Genomic DNA, 20,974 nt, shown 5'->3' on the forward strand with positions numbered 1-20,974 from the left:
GGGAAGTGGCCTGGACGGTTCTGGTCACCTTGGGTACCACTCATCACACCAGGAGCCTACAATCCCACACACCTCTTATCCCTCCCTCCATCGCAACCATGGACCCACACAGAGAAAGGGAAGAACACTCCATTACTCTGTGTGTTTGTGTGTGGGGGGCGCATGCGTGAATGTTCAAATTAATCACTGAGGCTCGGTGAAGGTCAGAATGACAGAAGGTCAGGCACTGCGGCCCTTACTTCACACAGAAGAAATCAGGCCCCCATCTGGTACACGCACCCGACTGACCTGTGTGAAAAACAGGGCCAAGTCCTGGATATGTGACCTATGCGGCCCCACCCAACCTCAGAAGAGCTCCAATGTGGAATCACCTTCTGCTATCACTCTCTTGAAATTCTTAATCATTTTCAAGGAATCAGACCTTGGTTTTCCTTTTCCACTGAGCCTCCAAATAATGTGGGCAGCCTGGGTCTAGATCTGGGTCAGGCTCTGGGAACTCACTGGGACAAAAGAGGCTAGGGGGCGGCAAGGACACTGACACCACTGCGTGCCTCCTAGTCCTCTGGGCTGTGTTCTACCTGGCGATGGCCATTACTGGAGAACCCCAGGAAGCCCAGGGCACCATCTCTGCCACGGATGGAGCTCTTCCCAGGGAACCAGCCTGTCTCTTCCCTCCGCATCTTGCTGGAAACGGACTGGCCTGCTTCAGGATGAGAGGGGCAGTGAAGCCCCTATCCCTCGCTGGCCATGGGCTGACTAAGCTTTTCTCAATTTGTCCTCATTGGTCAGCAATTTTCACTCTTACCCTCTACTGCAGGGCTGAGGCCATCAATACCCAGGTCCTTCCTCACTGGGCTTAAGATTCCGTCCCGGGGTGAGGGTCCTGAATTGCCTCATGTTGAGTGAAGGGTTATGGGACCAGGTCTCCACAAAAGTGGGGGCTCCGGTGAGTGAACCCTGTGGTTGCCCACGGGCACAATCATTCTGCGGTACGGTGGCACTAACCTCCAGGCCCTCCATTCTCCTGCCGCCTCTTGCCTACTAGCTGCTGCTACTTGAGCTGCCCTCGTGGGGCATCACAAAAGCACTTAAACTGGGGCCTCCTCCAACTCACTGTCCCCCCTCTCACCTGGAACTGCCACACCTCCCTGCATTCCACCTGTAAGGGTAGCCGTGAGCTTCATCTGCAGGGGCGAGGGCCACAGATCCAGGACAACCAGAAGCGACCTCCTTACCAGACCAGCCAAAGGCCAATCATAGCCACACGTGCACAAGTCAAGCAGGAGACAACCCAATTCATTTTGCAACTTTAATGTAACACTGATACCAAAACATGAACACACACACAAAAAAGCACACAACAAAAGCAGGAGCAGCAAGGGGAGCTTCGCGTTGCATGGCCCCTCCGACCCACAGGGAGAAGCGCCTGGAGTGCTGCTTAAGAGGGACTCTGCAGAGGCAGTCTGGCTGGATGAGGAACATCACGGCACGTCCTCAACGCTGTCTGGAACACGAGGAATAAAACGGAAACGGATGGATGGAGGCCCACAGCAACCAGCCAGGGGTAATACACAGGGCAACGGGTGTCATTCCATGTTTCCATCAGGCTTGCCACCGCCCTGCCCCTAGCCCTCCCCTTAGCCCTCAGCCCTCCCGCAGGTCTCAAGGCCCTGGGAAAATCTTACTGGATCCAGGAGAAGAAGCTGGCGCCAACTCGGGCGGCATTTCTGGTCCGGATGGTGGAGCTGGTGCTGGGGCCATCGAGGATGCTGGTGCTGGCCCCGCCGTTGGTGCCGCTGCTGACACCAGCTCTCCATGTGGCTCTCCTGTTGGCACGGTTGCTATTCAGAATGTACTGATGGTACCTGGCCCAGAATGCAAAGGGGATCCTGGCCCAGGCGTCGCCGAAATCCCCGTCCTCATCCCAGGTCAGCAGCTCAGACTGTATGTCGTCCCAGCTCCACCGCCCAATCAGAGCTTCGTCCCCGATATTCATCTGCGCCCTCATCTGGGCCCTGGCATGTTCCTCGGCCATCTCCACATCCATCGTCTTGAAAGCATCATCCACAGCCTCCAAGAAGTGAGCCTTCCATTCCCGGGGGTCCCGGTTCTGGTTCTGAGGTGGGAAACAGCAGCCTCAGTGCCAGGGCTACCCCACAATTCGGGCAGCACCTGCTGCCGGCCACATCCGGCACAATCACGACCCCTGTGAACTTGTCTTTATCGGCTTAGGAACCGCTCAGCATCCACACGAGGAGGCCGTGACCAAGAAACGAACAAGGCATGCAAAGTGCCAGCCCCCGAGGCCTGGCACCCCACACAGGTTCCCAGGTACCTGGGCAATGAATCTCAGGACCCTCATCTTGCTGGTCTCGTGGCGGGCTCGCAGGCCCCACAGAAACTCATACTCAGGCGGGCTGCTGTTGGGGATCTTCTTGTACTCCAGGTACCTGAGCGAGAGAGGAAAATGTCCTTGGCTTCTTTCCCAGGAGACCCCTTGTGGAACCCATGGGTCCCGTCGGGGTCCTCCTCTACCCCACAGCTGCAGCTCGGCTGGCAGAGGAGGGCTGCCCCGCCTGCCCCCAGTCTCACCCCCAGGACCTCCGCCCCCAACAGCGTGGCTCTCACAGCTTCACAGCAATGGGCCACGTGCAGTTCAAGAGTGGACGTGTGTAGGGCTATGCTCACGGGGAGGCCACAAGTGTTGTGCCTCTCATCATCATAGCTCCAGAATTCCTGTTGGGTGTGTTGTAAACAGAGGAGCCATTCTTCGGGCCCCCTGCTCTGAGCACACCCCCTCACTAGTGGCCCCAAACAAAGAAAGACTGCCGAGCCCCGAAAGATGTACCATTGACAATGGCGGGAAATAAAGGGAAAAAAAAAAAAGAGTCAGCCAAGAGAATCTCCATGGTTAGTCTAAATCCCTGACCCTTTTGTGTGTGTGTGCATGTGTGCCTGTCCACACACCTGCCCACCTGCCTGTGCACATGCCTGCCCGTCTGCCTGCCTGTGTGCCTGCTTGTGTGTCCTCCAAGAAACAAGGGCAGGTTGGGTCTAGGCCTGGAACCCAGGAGAGCTGGGCTCCCAGCCTTTCTGGCTGTGGGTCATACTTGGAGACCTCCCTTCTCCAAGCCCCTGGCTCCTCAGGTGTACAAAGAGTAGGGGAAATTCCTGTGGCGGTCCATAGGGCAGGTGTTCAGTGACACGGTGGCCCTAACACACACGCCCTCAGCACACTCCCAGTCAACACAGGCTCCCTGTTCCAGAGACAGCCCCAGAATTCTCCCCCTGTCCTCACCCAGGCTGGGCCCTGCTCGTGCTGGGTTACAAAATGGGATGTGGATGTCTTCTACACCGGACTGGCACTGTGGAGTACCCCAGAGTGACGTGAGGTCAGCTCAGCAATACTTACTTCTGCTTCACGAAGTCATCTGTGATCAGCTTCCTCAGATCACCAAGGAAAGGGTGCCTCACCCTGAAGGCAAGCAAAGACATCCGCGACCAGTGAGGGTTGCAGGGGCAGACACGGGCGGCAGCATTTCTGGGCACCTTCACTGGCTTCCCAGCCCGTGGGCACTGCCTTCCCGGGACAGGGCACACAGCAGAGGCCAGGTGACCCGGTGGATCCCCTAACTCTGTCTCTCTGAGGTGTCCTCTGTGGACAGAGCTCTGAGGGGGCTGAGAGATTGGCATCATTACCGCATCCATCCCTAGGGAGACCCTCTGTTCTCCAGCTAGCCCGGGCGCCCCACTCCTTTCTAATCCCGGGACCTCCTCTGCCATAGAACAGCACCCAAGGGCAGGGGCCGAGGAGCCAGTCATACCCAGGGCGCAGTCCCATCTTGCGGAGTGCCTCCCAAAGGATAGCTGCGAGGGGAGACGGGGGACGAGAGATTGGCACCCAAAGATGAGACCGTGACCAAATCCCCAGGTGCAGAGCCAGCACTCACCCTCGCTGGCACGGTTGCCGTTCATGAAGATGATGCCCAGAATCACCAAGAGGAGACTCAGCCGAGGAGTATCCTTGGTCCTACAGGTGGAGAAAGAGGGAAGGGATGCTGTGCAGAGGCCACTGCCCTCAAGGATGCATCCAGCTCACCATCCACCCTCTCCCAGGTTGCCCATGGGGAGGGGAAATTCTTGGCAGGGATACACAGCCTGCTGCCCCATGGATAACAGGCAATTCGCACCCTGAGGAAAGAGACTTAACTGCCTTGCCCATAACTGGGGCATCTGATACCCTTCCACCCAGGGTTCTGCAGAGCATGGGGTGAGTCAGGGAACACGAGCTGGGCAAGTGGCCATGGGGTGTCCAGAGGCGCCTTCAGGTGGGCCATGCCCACCTCAGGATCTGCACTCTACAGGAAGCTCTCCCTGGAGGGCCACCCTGCTGCACCCATGCCAGCAGGGATGCAATGAACCACCCTCCTCCCACCCAGGGGCAAAAATCCCGACAGCAACAAGGTCTCGCCCCCCAGGACGCTGCTCAGTTTATACAGCGGTCCCCAGGCACTGCGACCTCCCAGGGTGGGCCCTGCCAGGGGGCCCTCCAGCCCTGTGTTCCTGGACCCTCAGAGGATGCAGACAGGGACAAGACATCCCCAAGGAGGTCACGACATTCTTTCCCCTCCTTACTTCCCGAGAAGACGAGCTGAAGAATCCCGGGTGCAGATGAGAATGTACAGGTGCTCCTCCTTGTCGATTTCCTTCAGGTGGATCCCAAACTTCTACATGGTGAGAAAACAGAGTGAGATCTACCCCCACGCCGGGCACCGTGCAGCCAGCCAGTCAAGCCCCATGAGACACGTCCTCCTCCCCTAATCCAAACCTGTGTGTGAGGGCGGTGGGGGGGGGGGGCTGAGGACAGGAGACCCACCATAGGAGACAGACTCTCAGAGCAGGGCCTGGGAAGGGGCAGGTGTCGCCCTGCGGGGGCAGTGGAAACTCACAGGTGGAGGGCTAGCGGAGGTCCCCAGAGCAGGCAGGGTGGGAACTGGGCCTCCAGGGGCCACAGGCCATCCCACTGCTCCACAGCTCTAACATCCAGTCGCGCGGAGCAGCTTCTGTCCCCGCACCCACCTTTTCCAGAGTGTAGGTGGCTCGTTCAATGATCTCAGGGAAATGTTCGTCATATTCCCGGATGACGTCCTTCATCATGTCTGTGGGAGGGGGGCAGTTAGGGGAGGCACCCGGGCTGAGCAGGGTCCTCATAGCCGAGCTCCCTCAGCCAGTCATGCTGAAGGCAGCGGGTCGGGGCCCCTCTCTGCCGCCTACCTGAGCGCTTGATGGGGATCTTCTTGTAGTCCTTAATCATTAGGTATTTCACCAGCTTATTTGCCTGGAGGAGGAGGAACAGGGCATGGGTGGCCAGACAGTGCTGGCCCGTGGGGTAGGAGGGCATGGTGACGCAGAGTGTGGACTTCTTATCTTACCCTCTCTTGCAGAAGGGTCACATTGCGAGGGGGCAAGCACAGGACATGCCTCGAAGGTATCTGGGACCTTGGGGCCACCGGGGGCCGAGGGGCCGACTGAGCCTGTGCCAAAGAGGGGGGCTGCGATGCTCTCCAGGTCGGTGGCACGGCGGGGGGCTCTCTCTCCTCCTCGCTGCTCTCATAGTCCTCGACAAGGTGCTTGGACTGTATCACGAGAGAGAGAGGAGACAAGCGGGACTAGCAGAATTCCCGTGCCAAAGCCCCCGCCACACACCTTCCCCCCAACAGGCGCTTGGAGGCGAGAGTAGTATGAGCAGTGGCTGGCACGTGCTGAGAGCTTGCTCAGTGCCAGGCTCTGAGCCAGCCTCTTCTCCCACCAGCCCCGAGGGCTGGAACTACGTGGAGTCAAAACACACTCAGCAAGCAGCCTTGTGCTGTGGAAGCATGGACTAAGCTGGGATGGGAGTAGGGGGAGGGTGTGGAGGAGAGGAGAGGAGAGGTGAGGTGGGGAGAGGAGAAGGGGGAGAGAAGGGGCAAGGCAGGGGAGCAAGGGGCTGTGTCGATGGCACAGGAGTCCATACCTTCTTTGTCCTCTTGCCTCCCATTCTGGTCCAGGGCTCAGCACTGTGCTGGGCAGTGGCAGCTGCCCCCTCCTGCTCGGGGATGCTTGTGGCCGCCTTGGCCTTGGCAGCAGCAGCTGCAGCCACATTCTGAGGCTCCACCCACCGAGTCTTGGCCAGCGCCTTCCCAGACTTGGTGGTCTTGGGCCGGGTGGCTGACCCCTCCCTGGCAGGTGCTGCCTGGGGCACACAACAGGCAGCACTGGGACCCTGTGTGGGGGCCTCTTGGGCCGGGGCAGGTCTCTTGGGACGAGGGAAGGCCATGCCACTGACACCTGCCGGCTGAGTGAAATCAAAGACATCCTTCTGGCCCAGGAAGGCTGTCTGGGGCTGGGTGGCATCCCTCTCGCTGGCACTTGGAGCCTGAGTGAAAGCACAGGCGGTGCTAGGGCCCTCTGCAGCGGCTTCCTGCGCCAGGAAGGCTGTCTGGGGCTGTGTGGAGGGTGCTGGAGCCCCAGGGGCAGCCCCCTCACTGGCGACTAGCGTCTGGGAGGTCTGCTGAGAGGCATGGCTGGTCTCAGGGGTGGCCCCCTGAGCCTCGGCATATGTCATTGGCTGGGCGTCCTCTACTAGGGCCTGCTGTGCGGCCCTCATCTGGTTGGAGATGGCCTGGTTGAAGGACCTGCGGGCAGCAGAGGCAGCAGCCCGATTGGCTCGGTTGGAGGCGGCAGAGCGGGCTACGTTGGCAGCGCGCGCCTCCGTCTCATTGGCAAGGGTGTCCGGATCCAGCTGCAATGCCTCCACCAGGGTCTGGGCCAGCGCGGGGTTTTCCAGTTCCCAGGGCTCATTCTGCAAGGCCAGAGGAGCGGGGCGCGAGAGGGGAGGGCACACACAACTCTACACACTGCCATGGTGCTTCCCTGGTGGCCCCGCCTCCTCCCACCAGCTGGCCCTGGCCACCCCTCAGCAAGACAGGGAAGGTTCGGGAAAGCTGGCCATGCCTTGCCCACTCGGCCCTCCCCCTTCCTTCACCCACCCCGCTGGGCAGGGGTCAAGGCTCAGGGCAAGCAGGTGCCCAAGAAGGGGCCTCACCGCTAAGAAGCGAAAGCCTGAACCCAAGCTCCCAAAGGCTCTCAGGAGATGGATGTCAAGGCTGGTGAGGGTGCCATAGCCACCGAAAGCACCAAATTCTTCATAGTCGTTGCCTCCAACCATCTCTTCCTCCCTGGCTCGCTGGCTCCCCTCATCCATGTCTCCAGAGTTGGAGTTTCCCGACTGCCCGCTGCGGCTTCTCTCAGCCATGCCGCGGGTCCCAAGGAGGAGACAGCTCAGCCTGAGAGGGAGGGTGAGGCAGCTTCAGGGGAAGGGTGCGGGATTCAGGGAGGCGGGATCTCTCGCGAGCTGAGGGGCCGCAATCATCAGGTTACTAAGCAGTACAAGGCAGCACAAGGAGGTGGTGGTGGCGCAGCGGCGGCGGTGGCAGCGAGGGGGTGGGGGTGGGGGTCTGACCGGGTAGCCGCGGTCAGGGGCAGAGCCCCACCACAGGGATAGAGGAGGCCCCGTCCCCAAAGGGCTGTTGAGCACCAGCAGGCTCCCCATCCCTGAGGCTAGGTTACAGCGTTTGAACTGGGGGTGCACCTGAGAGCTCAGGTCCCAAGAGTCCCGAAGGGATGCGTTGAGAGAGGGAGAAACAAAGGGCTTGGGCTTGAGGGCCACAGCTGGGGACCACGACCAAGGGGGAGCAGATGCCAGGGCTCAGACGACAGCGACAGCCCCAAGCTCTGGGAAACCGAATCCCGGGGACCTTGGGGCCAGGTCCCCGCCAGGGCGGGGGTGGACGGGGGATTCAGCTGATTCCGGTCTAGGCTGGGCTCGCAAAGGATGGCTAGGGCTGGATGGTGCATAGGATGAGGGCCTTGGACTGAGGAGGCGAGGTTCCAACTGGAGCCCTGGTGAGCTCAGGTCCAAGGGGCCGGGACTCCGGGAAGGGGGCAAGCGGTCAGCTCCTCCGGAGTCATCTAGGAGCCTCAGAGTGGGGGTGGGGCCTCGGACCTAAGGAAGCTCAGCTCTGAGCACACGGGTCTGCCCCACGGGTGGGGAGCATGGGCTCTGGGGCCGGTAGGCTGGGGTCTGGGCGCGCGGGCGGGATGGTCATAGCGGGGGTGCTCCTATCTCCACCTCGGGTCTAAGGGGGTTCCGGTTCCGAGCGCTCCGGCTTTGTTCAGATCCGGAGGGCGGGGGCAGGGCGCAGCGTGTCGGGTTGCACTCGCCCTCGCCAGGTCCTGTCTGGGGCTGGATCCTTACCTTCCCTGGGGCTCCAATGGCGTCGGTCCTGGGCACCAGGAACCCCGCAGCCGCGCCCTCGTCTACTGCTGCCAGCACAGCAGCTCGGACCACCCCGCCCCTTTTCTCTGCGCACCCCCGGCGGCTGAGGAGCCTGCGCATGCGCGGACCCCTCCAGCCCTCCCGCTTTCCCAACAAAAGCCCTTTCCTCCAGGTCCCCAGTGCGCATGCGATTCCGCGGATGGGTGGGTGGGCAGGGGGGCGGCGGGGTGGGGGTCTTCTTCCCGCCAGATGCCCCTTCACCCCTCCTCCTCCCACCGCAGGCGAGCTCACTGTACCCCACAGTACAGCTCCACGCACCCAAGTTTCTGTTCTCAACCCACACCCCTCACTGTTGCTCAATGCTTCTAGCTCCTGACCTTTCACCCAAGCTCCTCCAGCCTGGTCCTGGATACTTTATGCCCCATTTCCCCGACACGTCCCCATTGGCCACGTTAAAGAGGTCTCTGGCAGCGTCTGGAACCGCAACAAGTGGGAAACCCTGGACTTGTGACCTGTGGGGCCAGGAAACTGTTGTTGGCCAGGGGATGGAAGCGCCCCTCGCGCTGCCCTCCACCATCCATCTCTAGGACCCCCAGACACTCTGGCTACATCTGCCACCTCCACTGCCTTTCTTGCAGCTTGGCAGGCCACAGCGGGATCCGTTGCCAGGCCTGTGTTCCTCTCTCAGCAGCTCTGGCAGGTGCATGGAGCCTCCCCATTTGACAGACCAGGAAACAGAGGCACAGACAGACACAGGGCAAGGGCCAGACAAGTCCCCGGAGCCAGTGAACAGAATGTGCACCATTTGGGCCCGGTTCTTTCTGACAGCAAAGTCCCTTGCTGTGCTCCTGCAGGCCTGGGGACCAAGGCACCCTCCTCTCCTCCACTGGAGCCATATACCTCCCCCACCACCGCATCTGCCCCAGAGGAGCCAGGGTTGTGCTCTGGGAGGCCTAAGCTCATGCCCTGAGCTCCGTGTGGGCCCATCCATATGTGGCCCTTGTTCCTTGCGGGGGGTGTGGGGGGTCTGGTCTGCTCTCTGCTGCCACTGCAGAGCCTCTTGCCTGTGACGCCCTCAGGCTGCCTTCAGAGACCTTCCAGGTGCCCTGAGGGAGCTGCCAAGACAAGTGGGTGTTTCTTGACAGTCTGTGCCATGGCAAGCCCTGGTTCAGAACCAACGCTTGCCTGCCCCCTTCTACGCCAGGGGTGGTCTTGCAGAAAAAAAGCTACGTCCCGTCCCCGGCTGTGGGAGCCTGCTGGGGTCACTAGAGCCCACTGAACCTGGCTCTCCAATGTGAAAACATGGGAAGCACAGTAAGGGGGTCCTGCCCAAGGACATCCAGGCTGCTGTGCTTCTAGGATGACCAGGAGAGACTGCTTTTGAGGCAGAGAATGGAAAAGCCCCATCTCAAATCGGAATGCAACTCTTCTTTTCGCAAGAAGAAAACACTTGAATTTATTTCTGCTCTGTGTGACACGGAGCCTTCAGAATGAAGACCCAGAAGAACAGGGAGACTTGTGTATGTGGGGGAACAATCTTGCAGAAGTAGGGTTGTGGGACCAAATGGCATAACAGAATGCTAATAAAAGGAGGGGAGCTTCAGAAGCCCTGCACCTTGGGATTCGTTTCTGTGTCCCTGCATGACATCCACTTATTCTGGGTATGGGAAGGACCCCTCTGGAATGATGTTCTTAGGGTCCAAGTTAGGGGAGCTTTGGAGCATTCTTTGACAGCCGGCTTCAGGGGAGAAGGGTGGGAAAAAGTCAGAGAGCCTTCCCTCCTTCTGCTCTTTTCTCCGATGCCACGGCACCATATCCTGGGGCACAGTGTCCTGAACCCCATCGTTCATCCTCCCCAAGAAGTTGCCACCAGTCAACTGGGTGGGTGTGTTATCTCCCAAGCCATTGGACCAGTCTCCTCCGGTCAGGCCAGTCCAGTTAAACAGCCAACAGTGTGTCTAGGTACAAAGAGGTGGCTTCGCAGGTGGGCTTCCACCCCAGTGGGCCTCCCAGTGGTGGGATCCAACAGGTGTCTAGTGACGGGCATTGCTAAATGGAAGCAGAGGAGGAGCCAAGGTTAGTGGTCAGAACCACTTCCATCTCTCAGTCCAGAGGGCCGTCTGTCAGGAAGATTTCCAGGTTGGAGTGTGAAGCGTCTTCAAGTGAAGAGAGGACTGTCAATGGCAGCCCAAAAGAGTTCCCTGGTCTGCGGTGTGGGTCAGGTGTTGCAGTGAACTTTCTGTGTGGCTTGTTCAGAAACAGGTACAAAAGTTGTCCGTCCGTGCATAAGCTGCTGTGGTGATTTCTCTGGCTTCTGTAATGAGAATGTGTTGGACGCTTACTCTGTCACAAGCACCATTACAAACACTTGATATCTTAATATTTACGTGTAATAGCTCATGGAGTCCTCACAGACATGTCATGTGATGAGACAAATATTTGCCCATCCTCATTTTATAGATGAGAAGGCCGAAGAACACAGTAACTTGCCCAAGGTCCGGGGTAGCAAGACTTAGAGACCTTGTCTGTATAGACTGAGAGCTGGTGGAAGAATTGAGGAGTTCTCAAGGGTATTAAGTAGGTCTAATTTGGGGAGCCAGTGATTTTCATTTGCAATTAAGCTTGTTTTTCACGGATACTCTGGAATATTAAAAAAAAACAAACAAACATGCATCTTATTGGGACACCATGTGATGTTCTGATAGACCTGCATATTGTATAATGTTTACTTTCCCTTAATTCATTTTATCCTATACATAAATCCTAGGAATGGTACATATGTTACTATGTAATGTTTCTATGGCCTTGTACGCTATGTAATGTTTAAATCAACTCAAACACGTCTATCTCCTCCAATGCTTCTCATTCCTTTATGTTCACAACTTTCAAAATCCTTCTTTTAGCTCTGTGAAATGTTCAGTACATTGTTACCGTCTACAATCACCCTACTCTGCAATGCCACACCAGGGCTTCTTACTCCTCCCTAACTGTGTCTCATCACCCATTGACCAACCTATATAATCAGTCCCTCCTTCTCCCCTTCTCTCCCCAACCTCTGAGAACCACCACTCTACTCTCAACTTCTGTCAGATTACACTTTTCACATTCCACAAATGAGTGGGATCATAGGGTACTTTTCTTTGTTGCCTGGCTGCTTTCACTGAACATAGCAATGTCACACTGCAAATGACAGGATTTCATTGTTTTATGTCTGCATAGTATCCCTTATTTATATGTACTATCTTTTCTTTATCCATTTCATCCTTTGGTGAACACTGGGGTTTTTTCCATTTCACTTCTTTTATAAGATTTATTTATTCATTTGTTGCATGTTGATAAACAAAATCATGCTGTATTTATTGTGTATGACATGAGGATTTGAATGTTCTTAAACATTGAGGAATGCCAGGCTAGCAGTTTTTGGAATTACGGAATCAGAACTTGACCTGATTAGTTTCCATCTCTCAGAAATCCCTTTCCTGTGTGGTAGGCTTCTCATATAAATTTTCAGTTTATAAATACTTAGGTGGTAAGCAAAATCTTTTTGCTGTTATTTCATCCTGGTTGTAACCATAAGGATCTGTCCTATTTCTTTGTTTTTTTTCTCACTGAACCTTGTGCTTTTAAGATGTTTCAATGTTGCTATGCAAACAAGGAAGATGTCTCTAAGCTGTTATGCACTGCAATGAGGTAGTGTGTGTTTGTAACATTTTACCTCTGAATTCCCCTAAGGGTGGATAAACATTTTCCCATTTATGGTAATAACAATGCATTTATATTTTCTAAGTAATTAGTGTATGATTTTTTGTATAATCATTTAACAAATGTCTCTGGGGTAAATATCTGGAGGATGGCATAGGAATAAATTCTAAAGGACAAAAAATACTGCTTGATTTTCAGTGTCATACTGTTAAGAAATTATGGCACAAAGGCTATCAGGGAGATGGAGCTGTTTCTTCCCCTTTCATTCCTTGGGGGAAGTTCTGTCTTACTTGATCTTTATGGCATCGCCTTTCCTTTTCTGCATTCATAACTGAATGTACCAGTGTTAATTTCAATTTATAGGTGCATGGTGATGTGAAAATACAACCCTTAGCCTGGAAGATTTGTTTGGGGAGGACAGAGAAGTCCTCTTCAACCCAGTGTTTCCCCTACAGCTATCTTTTCCCTTAGGGGCTCATGCAACAAACTTGTTTACCAGTAAGTCAGTGTTCTGGCTCTTAAATTGGTCTCACAGTATTCAGATTGTCATCATTTAGGGTTCTTTAATTCTTAATAGTTTGACCTTATCATTTAGATAGTACAAATTGTAAACACTTCTCATAGGCAATTCAATGACTCTTCGTATTCCTGATCACTTTGGAATGAATCTGACCTAACTTTCCTAAGTACATATATGGATATACTACAGTGACTCTCACCATTATGTATATCCACAAGACACTAATTTAAAAATGTAAGAAAATAGCAGAAAGATCTGTACAGTAGACGAAAGGGATTATGGAAGAGGGAGAAGGTGGAGGGTAAGTGTAAGTACTGGAGACTGAATTGAGTAAATCAGATTCCATGTATTTATAATTATGTCAAAATGAATCCTAATGTTACATATAGCTAATGTGAATCAATAAAAATGAAATACAAGGAAAGAAAACAATATTTAAAAGAATTGGCTACTTCAGATTCTCTTTAACTAGTAATCACATATATCTAACTTATTGCTGTCTTTTCTTGCATAGAATATTATTTTATGTACATCCATCCACCACTTAAATCTGTCAATTCATCCATCTTTTCTGTTTGTTTTTTAAATTTATTTATCCATTGCTCTAATAAACATGATTTTGAATCTAATACATAATGGGTTCTGGGTTAGGCCCTCAGGATATACAATGGAGAACAAAATAGATAGTGGAACCTTTCACTTTGGGGCTTGTACTGGAATCTGAAGACATGTTGGTATGACGTAGGAGAATTGCAAGACCAAGGCCAGCCTCAACAATTTAGAAACTTTGCAAGATTCCATCTCAAAAGAAAAAAAGGGGGGGGGCTGGGGATGTGGCTTAGTGGTTAACTACCCCTGGATTCAATCCCTTGTACAAATGAATAAATAAATAAATGTCCGTATGAAAGTTTGTTGTAGCTGTGATTAACTCTATAATCACTTGTCTTTAAGCAAATGATATTATTCTTGATAATCTGAGTGGGTCTCAGTCAATTGAAAGGCTTTAAGAGCAAAACTGAGACTTCCCTGGGGAAAAAAATCCCAGATGTAGACTGTCAACATCAGCTCCTTCCTGAGAATTTGAGCCTGCCCTTTCTTATCACCCCATCCTATGGATTTCAGACTTGCCTGGCCAGTTCACACAATTGTGTGAGCCAATTCCTTGCAATAAATCATCTTGTATATATTTAATATTTACCACATTAATGAAATTAACATATATTTATGCATGTATATATCCATATATGTATACAAACAGTAACAATATAAAATATACACATAAATTCTATACATCATATTCAATTATTCTATATATATTCTGCATTTTAACACTATATACACGCATATGTGTGTGTGTGTGTGTGTGTATGTGTGTGTGTATACTTTTAGTTCTATCTTTCAGGTATAGCTTTGTTGATACAAAAGCCATTCCAACCAACAGTAGCCTTTGTGTGCATGTAAACATCCACTCTTCACCCCCATCACAAGGCAACCAGTGATTTTCTGGTAGAGAAAGGTTCCTGTTCAGTTTCCTGATATTCATATGATAGTAATCATCCTTTCTATATACTTTCCCAGCCACATGTATTCAGATTCATTCATATTATTTTTATCATACACATGAATAATTCAATCATTTCTAATGCTAAGTAGTATTATATTCTATACCTCAAACACAATTCAATTATCCATACTTTTGTTGATGGACTTTAGTTTGTCACCAGGATTTTGGTTTTTATCCATAAATATTCATATGCAAGTCTTGTACTCTGGAGTCCTTGGAGTATATTCGTGTGCATTGTGTACATATATGAGAAGAAAATACTATAGGCCAGTGAACCACAACAAAAGACATAATAAAACAATTACCAGAGTTCCCACAAATCTGAATTGAAAAATATGTTAATAAATGGGGTATTGGATTCCACCTCTTGGGTCCCCTTCTTCCTCCGGGAGAAGTCTTTTCTGCTGTCCTTTAATAAACTTCTAATTTCTACTCTGAAAACAAAAAAATAAATAAATAAATAAATAAATAAATGGGGTATTGAGCAGAGTACTCAGAAGAGTACTACAAGGTAGTGAGACCAAATGAACTCTAGAATAAATTTTGCTATTGTTCAACCTAATTAAGTTTAAAGTTTGAAAGAATCATACTCTTTCTAAGTAGTCAAACTGTATTATGAAGCAAAGATGAAATACATTTGTAGGAATGTGAATATATGGAACAGCCAAAAAATTAAATTCATAGTGTTTGCCAAGCAAACAGGGAACTAAGATGTATATGAAAGAGAAAAAGCAAACAATGGAAAACAAGCCCAGATATCACACAGATGACAGATTTAGTAGACAAAGATATAAACAGAGGCATGATAACTATATTCCAAGCATGAATGTGACATACATATGAGTTATAATATATAATATAATAAAGGCCTAAATCAAACTTCTAGAGATTAAAAATGTGATATCTGTTATGATATTAGACATATTAGACATTCCAAAAGAAGAGTCACCAACATAAATTCATTACAATAAAATATATCCAAAATGAAACACAGGGAAAATTTAGACACAATGGGCAAATTCCAACAAAGACACAAATTACCAAAGTTCACTCAAGAATAGATAATGTCATCCTGCTCCATTCCTTTTCCTGCCAATGACAGTATTTCATTCTTCTTTATGACTGAATAATATTCTATTGTGTATATGATGTTAAATGAAAAAAGCCAGGGTGGAAATACAAATACTGCAAGTTTTCTTTCATACATAAAAGCAAAACAAATGAACTACAACAACAACAAAATCTTTGACCTGAAAGTAGAGTAGTGGGCCATTAGGGACCATTATTCCATTCTTTTCTTCCATAAGTTCAGCTTGTTGTTTTCCACAAATGAATGAGAACACATGGTTTTTGTCTTTCTGTGTCTGGCTTGTTTCAATTAACATAATGATCTTCATTTCTATCCATGTTGCCATACATGACAGAATTTCATTCTTTTTATGGTTGAATTGTATTCCATTGTGTAAATATACCACGTTTTCTTTATGCAGATATCTACTGAAGAGCATCTGATTTGGTTCCATATTTTGGCTATTGTGAATAGTGCTGCAATAAACATGGAAATGCAAGTGTTTTTGGTATGATTTCATCTCCTTTGGATATATTCCTAGTAGCGGAATTGCTGTATCATATGGTTGTTCTATTTTTAGTTTTTTGAGGAATCTCCATAGTGTTTTCCATAATGGCTGTACTAATTTATATTCCTGCCAACAATGTGTAAGAGTTCCCTTTTCTCTGCATCCTCGCCAGGCATTTGTTATTTCTTGTCTTTTGATGATAGGCATTTTAACTGGGGTGAGATGATATATCACTGTGATTTTCATTTGCATTTTTTCTGATGATTAGTGAAATTCAGCATTTGTTTCACTGGGAAGAGGAGGAAGGAAGAAATAAATTCAATGAAACAGAATCAAAAACAGAGTAGAAGAATCATTCTTGGTTTTGTTTAGCACAGAAGGGTAAATAAAGGGCAAAATAATCCATGATAAAATTCAAAATGAATATGAAATTCCCAACACATAAAAACGAATGAATATCTCACACTGAACCCCATTGATATATGCAATTACTATGGGTTAATAAAAATTATTAGAGAAAAGTAGATAAAGAAATGCCAGTTACTTTATCAAGAAAATTAAATAAGCAGTTAAAATCATCCCACAAAGAAAACTCCAGGCCAAAATGACTTCAATGGTGTATTCCTCCAAATATTTAATGAAGTACTAATAATAATTCTTCCAGGAAATTGAAGAAGAGGCAATACTTCATATGTGTTTCCATTAAGTCAGAAGTTATATTGTATCAAAAATTAAAAGGTATCACAATAAAAGACAGCAATACACCAATATCTCTCAAGAATATAGGTGTAGGGCTGAGGTTGCAACTCAGTGGTAGAGTGCTTGCCTAGAATGTATGAAGCTCTGGGTTTGATCTTCAGCATCACATAAAGATAAATAAATAAAATAAAGGTATTGTGTCCATCTACAACTGAAAAAATAAGTTAAAAAAGAACATAGGTGCAAAATTCTTAATATAAGTTTTGCAAACAGAATAAAAATACGTAGGAATGGAATATAGTCTAGGTTACATTTATCCCAGGAAAATATGTGTTTTCTCAAAAATTAATTTAATTAACCATGATAATTGTCTAAAATGTATAATAATCCCATAGATGAAGAAAATTTTCACAAAATTTAACATACATTTCTAACTTTTAAACTGATCTCTCAGCAAAATGTGAATAGAAGATAACTCCTTCAACCTGATAAAGGGCATATATCTACAACTAATATCATATTAAATGAAAGACTGAGTGATTTTCACTGAATATCGTAAATAAAGCAGAGTCAATGACTCTTTGTACTTGCTATTCAATATTGTAATACTGTTTCTAGAAAGTGCAATAAGAAATGAAGATCAAAACCAGAATAAAGTTATCCTTCTAGGAAAGGAAGAAATAACAATGTTCTTATTAGAAGATGATATGACCATGTAGAAAAATTGGAGTAAAGTAGGAAATTTGCAGGTTATCAAATCATTATATAATAATAAATTGGATTTATCTATAATAGTAATGATTTCTTTTTTAAAAATACTTTCATTTTATTTATTTGTTTTTTATGTGGTGCTGAAGATCAAACCCAGGGTGTTGCACATGCTAGGCGAGCATGCTACCACTGAGCCACAACCCCAGCCCCAAAGCAATGCTTTTTATATATTAACTAAACTAATGAACTAGCAGTGAACCAAAATTTGAGTTAAGGAAATAATGCATTAATAAATTAACAAATTATTGGCAAGACCTCCACATTTCTATTGCTCACTGAAGTGTATACATCATTTAATGAAAGTAAAGAAACTGTAAATAAATTAACATATTTGCTATATTCATGTATTTGTAGATTTAATGTTTTTAAGGTGTGAATTTTCTCCAAACTGGTCTATTCACTTAACACCATTGCAATTAAAATTTTAGGATTTTCTGTAGAAATTGACAATGTCATTGTAGAATTTACTTGGTAAAGCAAATGACTTACAATACACAAAGTGATTTGACAAAGAAAAGCAAAGTAGAGAACTTTCATTACCTGACTTTGACTTATTACTAAGTTGTAGTAATTAAGAGCATAAAATATTGAGGCAAAAATAGAAATATCAATGTAATAGAATAAAATCCATAGAGATTCACACAGAAGTTCAATTGGTTTTGGGGAAAATTGACAAAGCAATTCAATAAATAATATGAATATTATATTGTTACTGTAAATAACAGTCAATTTCAATTTTTACTTAATATGTATTTTTACAGTGCTAAGATTGAACCCAAGGACACTCTTATCACTAAACTATATCCCCAGTGCCCCCACACCCACTTTGTTTTTTGAGACAGGGTCTTACTAAGTTAACCAGAATGATCTCTAACTTGTGATCCTCCTACTTCAGTATCCCCAGTGGGTAGAATTGCAGTCATAACAACCCCACCCAGCAATGATTTCTTAAATAGGACACAAAATAACAAATTATGTAAGAACAGCATCAATAAGTTAAACATAAGAAAAATAAAATCAATTGATTTTTAAAATACAATGTTAAGAAAATGAAAATACAACCTAAAGACAATTAGAAAATATTTGCAGAACATATAGTAGACACAATATTTATATCTAGAATATATAAAAACCTTTTACAACTCAAAGATAAGAATACAAAAGAGCCGGTCATGATAGCACACACCTTGTAATCCCAGTGGTTTGGGAAGTTGAGGCAGGAGGATCAAAAATTCAAAGTCAGCCTTAACAATTTAGGAAGGCTCTAAACAGCTCAGCAAGACCCCATCTCTAAGTAAAATATTATAAAGGGCTGGGGATGTGTGGATCAGTATTTAAACACCCCTGGGTTCGATCCCCAGTACCAGTGTGTATATATATATATATATATGCATGTGTATATATATATATATATATATATATATATGCATGTGTGTATATATATATATATATGCATGTGTATATATATATATATGCATGTGTATATGTATATACACATACACATATATATGTCATATATACATATACATGACAGAAATTCACTATGGCAGATTAAAGGAAGGCTACATTTCTAGTTGTGTGGTTCTTGGAATTCAAGCAGCAGGTGTTCTGCTTCTCAGCCAGGTGAGTGAAAGACGAAATTCAGTGAAATTCTATAGCAGACAGTCATAGTCTCTTAGAGACTCAGAAACTGTGGTACACTGAACAAAAATAAGAAAACATTAAGCCAAACTGGTGTAATATTGGCAGCAGTACTAGTTCACTATAGATAGGAGGGATAATACAAACAGAGAGAGAATACAATGGACAAATTTGGCACAAGAAATCCTGTAGAGCAGGAAAGATTCCTTAACTTAGCTGATCCCAAAACAAACAAGTCTTTGAAATTTGTGTTTCCCTATTTTTTTTTTTTTTTTGGTACTGGGATTGAACCAAGGAACATAAGCACTGAGCTGCACTCCAGCACTTTTTGTATATGTTTTTTTAGAGAGTGAGTCTTGCTGAGTTGCTTAGTGCCTTGCTACGTTGCTGAGGCTGGCTTTGAACTAATTATCCTCCTTATTCAGCCTCCCAAGCCACTGGGATTACAGGCATGCACCACCATATCAGACTGTTTCCCAACTTTTAAGTAGAGAGCTAAGGCCAAGAGCCATCTTGAGAAGGCCACATTGTAGCTTGCTGCTGCTTAAACCGTGAAATGTTCCAGCAAGGGCTTACCATGTGGCCTAGGGCACAACTAGCCTAATAAGTAAAATGGGCTCAGAGAAGATTGTACCCAGGGGGATCAGAGTCAGAAAATTGTAGGGGAATACAACTTGATTTCTCTTTGAGTTTTGTAGCTCACATAACCAACTGAAGAGGTCGTACAGGTATGAACCCACTCAGGGACCAAGCCTGAGAAGGCTGTATTCATGGGCAGCAGACTATGTGAGACCCCAATCCCATGAGTAGAAATCTTGGGAGACTCCTGATCTTCAGACTCCCAGCAGAAATTGGTATTGGTTTGCCCCTAAGGGTGTGTTGATCTAATCTTTCCAGAGCAGATATCACTCAACAAAGTTACTAAGCCCCAGCCCAGAGGAATACAGTGATCTGGTCGGTCCATACAAAACTCCAATTGACACTACCTTATACTGGTGAGAAGGGAAGCTGAGGGATGTTTCTATAAACTTCAGTTTCAAGCCATTCCAGCTGGCAGCTCAATGGGCAACAAAAAAAAAAAAAAAAAAAAGGAAGAGATTAACAATCCCAGCCAGTACTTGTACTCTCTCTCTCTTTCCTTCTTTCTCTTTCTCCATAGCCCCCCCTCCAAAAAAAATGGAAAGAAGCACAGTTGGACATAAGCAGTGGCCATCCATCCTTGTTGACAGTTTTGACCACTTCAGTGATGACAATTCTTTCATTTTTCATTAAGAACTTTCGAAAACAATCTTGCTTTCTTTGTGTATATTTGTGTGTGTGTGTGTGTGTGCATACACCACACATTTGTTTTCTTTTTTATTTTTAATGATAATTATTTTTTCTTGTCTTTTGAAAGTTAGGGATTTTGATTGTATATTTTGTTTTTTTAAAAATATTCTTTTTAGTTGTAGTTGGATACAATACCTTTATTTTATTTACTTATTTTTATGTGGTGCTGAGGATCAAACCCAGCACTTCGCATTTGCTAGGCGAGCACTCTACCACTGAGCCACAACCCCAGGCCCTGTTTAGTTTGTTATTGTTTGTTTCTCTTTTTCTCATTCTTTTTCCCACCAGCAGCCAAATTTTCTTGTTCTCTATTTCTACCTTCACTTTGGTTTTTTTTCTGTTTTTTTCTCCACTTTCTTTATAACCATCTCTTGCTACATCTCTTCTGCCTTCTCTCCATTCACATTTTAAACATCCTAAACATTATTTCACCTTTCTATCATATTTCTTTTCTCATAATGAACTGTGTGGTTACCATATGTTGTTTTTTATATAAATTTTTTTAAGTTGTTGATGGACCTTTATTTTATTCATCGAACCCAGTGCCTCACACATGCGAGGCAAACACTCTACCACTGTGCCACAACCCCAGCCCCTGGTTGCCATATTTTAGAACCATTTGATTTATATAACTTCTAGTCCCACTATTCATGTTGTTTCAGTTATTAATACTGTGGATTGCATACTCAATGCTGCCTGTTAACTTTAACGTCAGATCTAGTTCATGGCTACTTATTGTTTATTATGATGGCAATTGCTGGCCCCATCGTTTTTGTTTTGTGGTAATTAGTGTTGAAGATATCATGATAGGCACCAGGTATTTATTTTAATGTCATATATTGTTTGTTTTCATT

At 47.2% G+C, this 20,974-nt stretch overlaps 1 protein-coding gene and 1 non-coding gene across 3 annotated transcripts; both read right to left on the bottom strand.

Moving 5' to 3' along the window:
- Nucleotides 1-1,295: 1,295 nt before the first annotated feature.
- Nucleotides 1,296-8,452, bottom strand: LOC101968214 (melanoma-associated antigen D4). 2 transcript variants are annotated; one of them, XM_078034808.1, is made up of 13 exons: nucleotides 8,297-8,452; nucleotides 7,085-7,325; nucleotides 6,014-6,841; nucleotides 5,433-5,636; nucleotides 5,275-5,338; nucleotides 5,080-5,159; nucleotides 4,636-4,727; nucleotides 3,951-4,030; nucleotides 3,825-3,867; nucleotides 3,413-3,475; nucleotides 2,336-2,450; nucleotides 1,686-2,116; nucleotides 1,296-1,504 (listed from the first exon to the last, which is right to left on the bottom strand). In XM_078034808.1, the coding sequence occupies exons 2-13, from the start codon at nucleotides 7,292-7,294 to the stop codon at nucleotides 1,495-1,497; spliced, it is 2,220 nt and encodes a 739-aa protein (XP_077890934.1). In that variant the 5' UTR covers nucleotides 7,295-7,325; nucleotides 8,297-8,452; the 3' UTR covers nucleotides 1,296-1,494. The 2 variants fall into 2 exon arrangements, with proteins under 2 accessions (XP_077890934.1, XP_077890935.1); XM_078034809.1 differs by lacking the exon at nucleotides 1,296-1,504 and having other exon boundaries at nucleotides 1,682-2,116.
- On the bottom strand, nucleotides 2,669-2,797 carry LOC120891186 (small nucleolar RNA SNORA11). The gene has a single exon (XR_005735573.1). It is a non-coding gene; the product is annotated as a small nucleolar RNA SNORA11 (small nucleolar RNA).
- Nucleotides 8,453-20,974: the final 12,522 nt, after the last annotated feature.

The sequence above is a fragment of the Ictidomys tridecemlineatus genome, chromosome X, assembly GCF_052094955.1.
Source record: "Ictidomys tridecemlineatus isolate mIctTri1 chromosome X, mIctTri1.hap1, whole genome shotgun sequence".
Taxonomy (NCBI): Eukaryota; Metazoa; Chordata; class Mammalia; order Rodentia; family Sciuridae; genus Ictidomys; species Ictidomys tridecemlineatus.